This window comes from Cystoisospora suis (assembly GCF_002600585.1).
Source record: "Cystoisospora suis strain Wien I chromosome Unknown contig_9012, whole genome shotgun sequence".
NCBI lineage: Eukaryota > Apicomplexa > Conoidasida > Eucoccidiorida > Sarcocystidae > Cystoisospora > Cystoisospora suis.
In genome coordinates, this window is record NW_027161790.1 from 229 (window position 1) to 10,243 (window position 10,015).

A 10,015-nucleotide genomic window follows, 5' to 3' on the forward strand; every position below is an offset into this window, starting at 1 on the left:
CCCAGCTGGACAAGAAGAAAGAAAGAAAGAGTGAGAAAGAAAGAAAGAACAAATTACGAACTGTCTTATGTAAAGATAGATACCTAGGTGAGGCAGCACGTCTAGGGGAAGATTCGAGTGTTTGTATTTGTATGTATAAGGGGGTGAGTCCGGGGTGGGTTTACCCAGATGTATATAAGAATGATAGAAGTGTATCGTTCATCATGCAGGCATACAGAGTGACCCAACACATCTACAGCTTGTTCTTCGGCCGTTACAAACCTCAGCTGGAAAAAGAAAAGAATGGTGGTAAGAGGCAGCCACCTTCAGATGAACAAGAGTAGAGGATGGCGCAGTAGCTAACTACCACTCCCCACGAATACGCCTACCCACAGACAGATAGACACACAGGCATCCCCACCTAGTGTATGCACATGGGGTTATTGTGCCTGTCTTTCCTAAATGAAATCCATTCATACGCCCCCCTAGCCTCCTTTTTCCTCTGTACATACATCTATACCCACGATCCCCGATAGATAACTGTCTCCTGTCGATAGGCGACTCTCTACTGTTTCAGCCCAACTAGGTCTCTAGAAACCCCAAGCTAGAAATGACGTAAAAGCACCCTGCGGAATCAAGCAACGAGTCAAACTGAACGTCCATCCATCAAGACAGCATCTTCCCGTATGTACACACATAAGACATCGTCATCTCTTCAGATGTACATCAAAAAGAGACAAAGGGAACACGGTTTCATCCATTCCAAACCTCTCCTTTCTCTTCTTCTTACCCCGGCAGCACTTTCTCCAAAGCGATCAAGTAGAACAGCCTCAGGTGCAGCAGCAGCGGACATGAGGAGACCACATACACCCCACTGCGCCCCTTCTCCATCCTTATCTTCGTCGTTTTGCTGAAAGAGAGAGCTACTTGATTCATTCTTCTCGACGGTCTTCTGCAGATGATGAGCTTCTCTCTGGACTTCTAGTGTATGTCCCGTCACACGTAACCCTTGCTTAAGAAGAGAATTGTACTCTTCTTCATTCCAAACATGTCTTCTCCTTCTCCTCTCACCCCCTTCCTTCCTAGGTCCTCTTTCATCCATATCTCCTACGACATCTTCTTCTCCTCTTCCCTCGCCCGCATCGTCATGTCCGTCTATCTTGCCTTCATTGTGGTCCTGAGACAAGGCTCTTCTTCTTCTCTCTCTATTCTCTTGTTTACCCCCTGTGCTTTCCTCCTCTAGATCTCTTATCTTCTTCTTCGTAGTCTGCTGTCGTCGTCTCTCCCCCTTACCTACCTGCTCATCACCTACGGAGACGCCTCGTCCTTCTTCATTCTCGTCTCCTCCTCCCTCTCCTGCTGTTAAGGCGGCTAAACGCCATGAGGAAGGATCGAGCTTCTGAGGCTGCGCACGTTGAAGGAGCTGCACCCCGACAGGATGAAGAACGACAGAGGAGAGGAAGGGACCTATGGCTCCCAGGATCTGATCATTGCGTAGATGGGCTTCCGTTAAAGAGGTAAGAATAAGCGGAATGAGACCAAGAGACGACAGAGATGAAAGACATAAGGGATCGTCACTTATCACATCCGAAAGAGACGTTAAAAGACTTGACATACACCCCAAGCCGAACCTGAAAAATAAGCACACAAGGCAGAAGGAAAGAGATAAGAGAATATGGATTATGCAGAAAGAGAAGAAAAGGGAAACAAAAAGAAGCAAGACAAAAGAAAAACGAAACATGTTTCTCTACGGATATACATGATATCGAACAAATCCTATAGAGATCTCGATACATAGACCAGAAGATCGACGAGGCAGCCTCACGCTACTTCTGGTATGGGGCTATAGGTCGACTCCTACATGTGTAGGGCCTAGTGTGCTGCTGCTTTGCTATATTACGTGTTAATCTATTCGAATTTGTCTATGCAGAGATATAGACCTCTATATACGCATAAAAATGTATGTATACATACATATACATATATATATATATATGTATATGCATATACGATCAGCCTGGTGATAGCGAGGTAAAAAGGTAGGCTCCTTCTTCCAGCCTCCTCAACGGAACGAACAGACGTGACACCTCTGTTAGAAATGCTTTTGGAGAGGTAAAGACATTGAGACAGAACGGATCAAGAGACTCACACGCAGCAGAGAAAGGGGAGAATTGCAACGATCAGAGGACAGATGAGATGAGAGAGGGAAGTCACCGACCATCACCATGATACAGAGACATAGTCGCGATTCTAGAAGAAGCAGTACTTACCACTGAGGAAAGAGAATAATGTCTTTACAGAGATCGCGGAGGCCGGAGTAGGCATAGCAGTTATTCATCCTCTTCTCGTTCACATCGCTCTCCTGAGCGGCCAAGTAGCTCTTCATCGTCACATTACAGCGGGAGCTCCCGTCATGGGTCGTCCCGCAGGGACCGTTCCTCGTCACGAGACCGTAGGCATAGGAACGATTTTCATTCTTCGTCGTCTTCGTCTTCCTCTTCGTCATCCAGTTCCCATACTCGCTCTGATCGTACTCGAGAAAGCTCTCCAGATCGGCATCGGGGCTACTCGAGACGAGAGGATAGGATCTATCCAACGTCGTCGAGCTCCCGCTATAGCGACAGGGAGAAAGACAAGCGGGCCTCATCGTATTCATCTTCTCGGCACGGGGAGAGACAACCGCCGGTGATCGATGGGACATCCCCGAAGAAGGAGAAAGAAAATAGGGATCGTGAAGACTCGGACGTAGAATTAGGAGAAATTGAGATATGGGACGAGGAGGACGAAGATCGTTTTCTTGAAGAGCGACGAAGAAAGAGAGAAATGCTGTTGGCGAAGTATAACGGAGACGATCAGAAGGGGGATGGTGACGAAGCAGTGACACCTGGCAGTAGTAAAGACGTCAGAAATGGTTCTGATCATGCATCAAACGGGGATGTCGATGGTGTAGAGTCGCAGGACGAGGGAAAGAGGGCTGGAAGGAGTGATGGGAAAAAGAGGGACGGCACTGACGTTTCAAAGGCCGAGGCGCACGAGAAGATTAAAGACGAGGTGCAGACGAAGTCAGAGTCAGATAACGCGGTGAGCTCCTAGCAGAATTTGTCCAGATGTATAGCCAAGGTGCAATTAGCGAAGGGGAGATGCTGTTGGTGTGGATGGTTGACATGATCTGCAGAGAATGTTTTGTACGCGGGCGCGCCTCGCTCATTGTCTGCAGTAGGAGGGTGTGTTCATGTGTGTATGCAGATGAGAGTTCATTAGCTTCAGCAGACACCGGAAAAACAAGCAAGTCTGTTAGGTGGATTCGATGTGGTTTGCTTGTCTGTGCTGTTGCAGACGGGTGCTAATATCCAGGAGGCTCTCTTCGACCATGATGCGGCAAGCCTTGGTTCAGAGGATGTTTCGTCTCCAGGTTTTTCCGACGGAGAAAACGAATCAGATGATGGAAGCCGGGTGTCGACAAAACCTGAAAGTTCTAAATCAGCAGCAAATGGGTCAAGTGAAGAGAAGGGAAGCAATGGGTGGACAGCGGGTGAGGAGAAGAGCTCCGCAAGCTTGAGTAGTGCAGTCTTGTCCGCATTGGGGGGATTGGACAATATGCAGGCACTGCAGAAGAAGTTAAATGAGGAGAAGAGGAAGCTGAGACAGTTCGTCATCAAGATGAAAGAAGATGCGGAACACGCAGAACAGGAGGAGGATGAGGAGGACGATGACAAGGGCGATGACGTGGATATGTTTTCTGCAAGCGCTCCCAAACTGGAGAGAAAGAAGAAGTCGCTGAAGTCGACTGTGCTGTCTCAAGCGAGCGGGCCAGCAGATAACTGGAACGATGCAGAAGGGTATTACCAAGCAACTGTTGGTGAAGTCTTAGATCAGGGCAGATATAGGGTTGAGTGCGAGGCAGTCGGAAAAGGCGTGTTCAGTAATGTGTTGAAATGCTGGGATCTGGAGGAGAAGAAGTTTGTCGCCATCAAGATAATTCGTCACAATGATATGATGCGGAAGGCAGCTGAGAAGGAGATGAGCATATTACGTTTCTTGAATGCAGCCGACAAGGACGACAGACGCCATGTAGTGCGTCTTCTGAGGCATTTCGAATACCGCGGTCACTTCTGTCTAGTCTTTGAATGGCTCTGGGGAAATCTGCGTACAGCGCTCAAACGTTACGGTGGTGGTCGAGGTTTAAATGCGAACGCCATCCATGCTTATACCAAGCAGCTCTTTATTGCCTTGCGGCACTTATCCAAGTGCAAGATCATGCATGCCGACTTGAAGCCTGACAATATCCTCTTGAACGAAAAGTTCTCGAGCTTGAAGGTTTGCGATCTAGGAAGCGCCAGCGATATTTCAGACAACGAGATTACAGCGTATCTCGTCAGTCGTTTTTATCGGGCGCCCGAGATTATTCTCGGTTGCAAATATGATGCGCAGATCGATGTCTGGAGTGCCGCTACGACCATCTACGAGCTGGCCACGGGCCAGGTGCTCTTCCCGGTGAGTCAGTTATTATCTGCTCTTGTAGTTCGTGAGATCGACTGAAGTTTACCCACTGTGGTTCTGTATGTATAGCAGCGTGCAGCGTGCGCTGCGGTCATGCTTTTTCGTGCTTGTGCTGATTGTCTGTTTTCTGTAGGGCCGCACAAACAACGATATGTTGAAGCATATCATGGAAGTGAAAGGAAAGATTCCCATAAAAATGTTGAAGGCGGGTCAATTGACGAGCAGTCATTTTGATGAGAATCTTGACTTCATATATCGTGATCGAGACGCATTCTTCAAGAAAGAGGTTGCCCGCGTTCTGCATGATCTCCGCCCTACCCGGAATTTGACTGATGCTCTCCTTGAAAGACAGCATTGGCTCAAGGGTACGTCTGTGTCGATCTTTGTGTTGGCATAAGCTTACGGTCGCGATGTTCACGCCTGGCTATTCCTTCCAAGTGTTTCTTTAGAAGTGATGATGCTGATCACTTTGCATAGCCCATGGCGTACACTTCGTGCCGAGGTTGACGGGCTGGTGGCGCTCTGTTCTTTTTTCTGTGCAGGTAATACTCCGAAGATGAATTTCTTGCGACGGAAGATGCGTCAGTTGGGAGATTTGCTCGAGAAGTGTCTGGCTTTAGATCCTCAGAAACGGTTAAGTCCCGAGGAGGCCCTTCAACACCCCTTCTTGAAGGAGAGCATTCATTTCGGGGGGGATAGTTCTCACGGGAGTGTTGCTGGCAAGAGTCCGGCAGCTACGGGGAGTAATCCCGTGCCAGTGTTGAAGTCGGTAGCGGGCAGCAGCAGTTGGGCCGTGGCAGCGTCGTAACGAATTTCCCCCGGGCCTTGTGGTTGGTGTGTGTCGCAGTTGTGTTGACGTTTCTCCGGCAGTCGGACGTCCGTATCCATCGTGAGCGATGATGAGGCTGCATCTGCTAGAGTAGCTGTTAGTTCATCAGGCCAGATGGGTGGAGGTTCTTCGCTGAGACAGACCCACATGATCTCTTCCTCTTCGTGACCAAGCCCTGGACCAAATGCCTTAGGTCTTTCGGCTGGCGCCGTTTCGTTCATCATCTCCAGGCAGCGGTCTTCTGCAGTTGAGCAGGAGCGACGCACATCGACGACGGTGTGAAAACGACTCTGAGGGATTCGAACTCACAGTGATTGAGCGAAGGTGAAGGAGGCTATCTGTCCACAGAGGCCAAGACCTTGAAGACGAGTTTTTTTTTTCAAGGACGACGAAGACCTTGATTGAAATGTTACCTGTAGAATGCAGGGTCGTCTCGTCGAGTTTTCGTTTCTGTTTGTCAAATCTTGCAGGAGGGAAGCGACATTTTTCTTTGGGTTGCGATTTTCTGTGTGTAGGACGTGGGTAATGATCATAGGTTGGAGAGACATGCTCTCCCTCGTCTACGATGTGCTGCTTTCTATATGTTAAGATAGAATTCCGTCGTGGCCTTGCAACGTCGCCGGGCACGTTCGCGGTGTCGCCGTTCTTCTCCGTCTGGCGAGCCACGTCGTTCTCCTCCTTTTACTTCCCCGTCGAACTTCCCTGCGTACGCCCTAGTGATAACAACAGTCTCCATCGCGTTTTTCGCATCATCAGAAGATGCGCTGATCTGTATTCTCGTCACGCACACTTGACGTCTCGTGAAAATTGAGCAGGTTCCGTTTCTTCGTTTGTTCTTTGTTCTGTTTGTATGGCCTCGGTCGCCCGCAACGGCATACACGTTTCTGGAGGAGTTGAAGAGCCCCGAGAAGCTGTCCATCCCTCTTCTGCGGCTGACAACCTCATCTCGCGGCGGGCCGGTGCCCCCCGGCCCCCCCTCCTCTCTCCGTCTCTTCGTGCACAGAATCTCTCTCATTGGGTCTTCCGACCGAAGGTTCGTGATCTCTGAACTGTCTTACGCATGATGGTGTTGATGCACATTCGATTAATCCACCTTGTGGTGGTGTTTATCCGTTTTTCGAAGAGGCCCGTGTGTCTGTCCCACAGACACATTGACAGACACATGGGTTTGCGTACCGCCATCCCCAAGACGTTTGTTTTCAAACAGACGATTGAATCTTTGTTTTTTCCCACTGCGGAATTGTCGTCTACCCATACAGGGCCGATGCATTCTGTGCCCGTCGCGACACTGTCAAAAAACTCACTATAAGTAGTCATGAACACATTTCTGTACGGGTCCGATCAATGAGACCCGTATTAAGGCTAAGTAATAGAGGAGGGTGCTGCAGCGTGTGTTTCAGCTCACTAGATGTGTACCATTACCGATATATCTATATACATGTTCCCAAGACTATGTTCCTCAATTTGTACGTGACAACCCCTGCGACCAGTCGCGTAGTTTTCTTATGACTGCTTAAGGCTTTTGGTTTCTTCGATTCCCATCAGCGGAAGGACACGCCGACGAAATGAGGCCGGCTCGAATTGTACACGGGGGCGCGTGCGATGGTACGGACGAAGACCTCCGCAGCTGGTAAGTCCCTGTTCTTGGGGCAGCGCGTCTTGTTTTCTCTGACTGTCCAGTCTCCCATTGGGGTTCGCTGTGCGTGTATGTGTGTCTTCTGGATGTCTTCAGATTTCTTTTATGTGCGCTAAACAGGCCAGAACAATTGTATATTCATTACACTCGAGAAGCATCTTGGAGTCACACTGCAGGAGATGAGAACCTGTTGCGCCACAGATACGTACGCGGCCAGTTCGACAGTGCAGCAGAAGTTAAAATGTGCGAAAGCCAACTGATGTGGACCGGCAGTTGAAGGACCCCATTTTCATAGGCGAAGCAGGACGGCGTTATTAGTGACTCTGTGATGCTGACGGCGGCATGAGTCACGGGGACTTCGCCAGTGAGAGCAGGCGGGGTGTGTCAGGGTGTAAGCTTCGTTGCGCCCTGTAAGGACAGCACAAAGATACGTGCATGCGTGGCCACTTAGTGCGGTTTCTGGTCATGTCTAGCTGAAGAGCGTACGAGTGCTTACCTAGAAGCAGTAAATTATCAACACTGTCAAATGCCGCTAACCCTTCCACAACTTCCAGTGTCCTGGGCTTGGTCCGATCATTAGATGGGCCTTTTCGGGACGGGAATTTCCGGTACCGAGCGAAGTCCTCAGGGATTGGGCGTCATCCTGGTGACAGCCACACAAGAGATATTGGTCGTTCTGGCGAACCGTCACTTTGGGGGCAGCAACCGATCTGATGCGTGTTTCCGGCCAATTTGCAGACATTTGCAGTCTCCTTTCGACATTCGAGTCACGTTTGCCTTGGAGTGACAGCGTGCAGATGGGGTTGGGTAAAAGAGAGGCTAGTGGAAGGGAGGAATTGCCCATCAGGTTACCTCGGCGAGGAGGTTGTGACAGTATGTAATTCTGTGCGGCGGTTGCATCGGCTTCATATCCCAAAGGAAAGGCAAAGGCAAAAAGTAAAATGTTAATCCGTGCGGAGGCGCGTGCTAACCTGGTAGGCGCTTCAGACGCTCTTCGGGGGTTTCCAGGAAAGAAGGGAGATTAGTCCGAGGGAGTATGTGCGTTTGTGGTTGCAAGGGGGGTCCACTCGAGCAAATGTCAAGGCAGCACCGTGCGGTTGTGGCGTCCAATTCAGTGCGGAAGTTCAGGTCTGACCTTTTTTTTCTGTGCTGTACACGCGCGGCGTAGGTGAGTGGTGTCATCAAGTGGTGACGCGAGGTGAGCAGGGGTGTCGAGCATCACTGGAAGGAGGTGGGGCGGCGACCACTTTTCGTCGGTGTGTAGAATACTCAGAGATCGTCTTGGCTGAACGCTGTCTGTCGTCGGCGAGTGTGGAAGACGCTGAGACAGGAGTCTGTGTTCAAACGCTAAACGCGTATAAGTGGACCGGGGCAGAACGGAAGGCAGTGACTTTTTGTCGTAGTAACAGAGTTCGGCGTGTCAGCTTGGTGGCAGTCATCGGGAGCGTGTTGTTGCGTTGTCAGTCAGGGCGGAATGAGGGGGTTCTCTCCATCTTGTTGGGAAGGGTTGACCCGGGTGCCAGTGGGGTTGGCGGGCGCGCTAAGTGCCGGGGTTTTGGTCGCGGTCTCGGTGCGGTGAGGGACCGCTAGAGGTATGTATGTGAAGATGAAGTCTGAGACGAGATGAGGTCGCCGTGATGGCATGGAGCAGTCGATTGTCTACTTCCAGAAATCTTCTCTTCCAATGACCAGCAGCAGATTGCCAGGAAGGCAGTTCAGCTAGATAGAGACCATCACTTTCGTTTCCGGCAACCCGTTTCCTCCACCCTGTTGTGNNTCAGTAACTCTCGGCCGTCTTCTACTTCGAGCAGCTCTCCCGGTGAGGGAGTCTCGAAATGGAGAGCGGGGAAGAGTAGGTTGATGATCCGGTACCCGGAGCACTTGTTGCAGTCGTAGTCGTCAGGGCGCTGAGCCATGGCGTCTCGAGAAACAGGTAAGTCTCGCCGTTAGTTTCCTCTGTTCCAAGGACTTCTTGCAAAAAAGTTGGTTGAGGACGCGAGCAAGGAGGCAGACCGGTACAAGGCGGCGGAACCAGCGCTTTTTCCGGAGGCGTGTATACTGTCGCTCCTTCACCGTGCGTTTCGAGAGACCCTGTCCGATGGCTTCTGTAATAGTACCAAGCAACGAGGCCGCGCAGTGCTAGAGGGCCGCCGAGTCCATTCGGGGCTGAAGCTGTCTACATCGATGTCCCTGTGTGGCTAGGTTGCGGAGTTCCGCTCATCGCAGCTTTCTACATCAGCGCTCGTCGCAGGGCATCTTGAAGGGCAGAGTCGTCGAGGGTCGGTAGTTGTGAGTTGTTGGAGGAGGACATTTATTCTCGCGGATCGCGAGTTGTAACCGCGCTGCTGACTACTTCGACGCTGCAGTCATCCGGGGGGGAGCCATGCTTTGCTCAAAGTGTCTGCAATGTTTTTTTTTAGTACGGTATTAACTTTTTCACGGCTCCGTGTTTTAGTGGAAGTTGCCGATGAACAAACGCCCAGTCTTTCGTTTTTTCTTTTCAGGAGGCTTCGAGTTGCGGGCTTTTGTACCTGCTGCGTCAACAGGCGAGCTCAGAATAGAGCAGTCTACCACCGTTAGTGGACCCTGTTCGGTCGTTAGCACGTCCGCCAGTAGTAGTGGCCGAGTCTGCAGTGCAGGTCGTACTTGTAGATTTGTCGGCATGAAAGTATACAACAAACACTGGTACATCTCGGAGGAAGTCGACACTGTCTGTCCGGCTGTCGCGTTCCCGAGTTCGCGTATACAACGGTCTGGTGCGGACAGACGACTGCTGTCTCCTTACCGATTCACGATTCACTGTTCCGTGCAGGCGAAAGGCGGATGCTGAGGGCGGAGGTGAGAGGCAGTCCCTCTGTTGCCTTGAGTAGCTGGGAGCACTTGCTCTGCCTGCGTACCTGAGGGGTGTTCACGGAGTGAAGGCAGACACGGATAGTGGTAGTCCTACCAATGTTCCTGCGGTTCTGCAGCGGCGGCAACCGTACTTGTTGCAACCTGCTATGCATGAAGATAATAAAGCCGCGCCGGTGTCTCTGTCTTGTGAACTTTACACGAATAGTGACAGTTCGAGG

At 50.7% G+C, this 10,015-nt stretch overlaps 2 protein-coding genes across 2 annotated transcripts in view; one reads left to right on the forward strand and one right to left on the reverse strand.

Annotated features, from left to right (window-relative positions):
• CSUI_010953 (hect-domain (ubiquitin-transferase) domain-containing protein) overlaps positions 1 to 1,594 on the reverse strand; it is a gene marked incomplete at both ends in the record, with an annotated part of 1,788 nt that extends 194 nt beyond the window's left edge. Inside the window, one exon of the mRNA XM_068071054.1 lies at positions 770 to 1,594. Within this exon, the coding sequence (XP_067916969.1) occupies positions 770 to 1,594 (825 nt within the window). The remainder of the gene's footprint in view (positions 1 to 769) is intronic.
• Positions 1,595 to 2,275: 681 nt separating this feature from the next.
• On the forward strand, positions 2,276 to 9,768 carry CSUI_010954 (cmgc dyrk prp4 protein kinase; the record flags this gene model as incomplete). Its single annotated transcript, XM_068071055.1, has 7 exons — positions 2,276 to 3,060; positions 3,316 to 4,473; positions 4,613 to 4,844; positions 5,022 to 6,341; positions 6,854 to 6,938; positions 7,041 to 9,233; positions 9,449 to 9,768. Coding segments are annotated over 4 exons (2,439 nt in total), but the record flags the coding sequence as incomplete, so codon positions are not given.
• Positions 9,769 to 10,015: the final 247 nt, after the last annotated feature.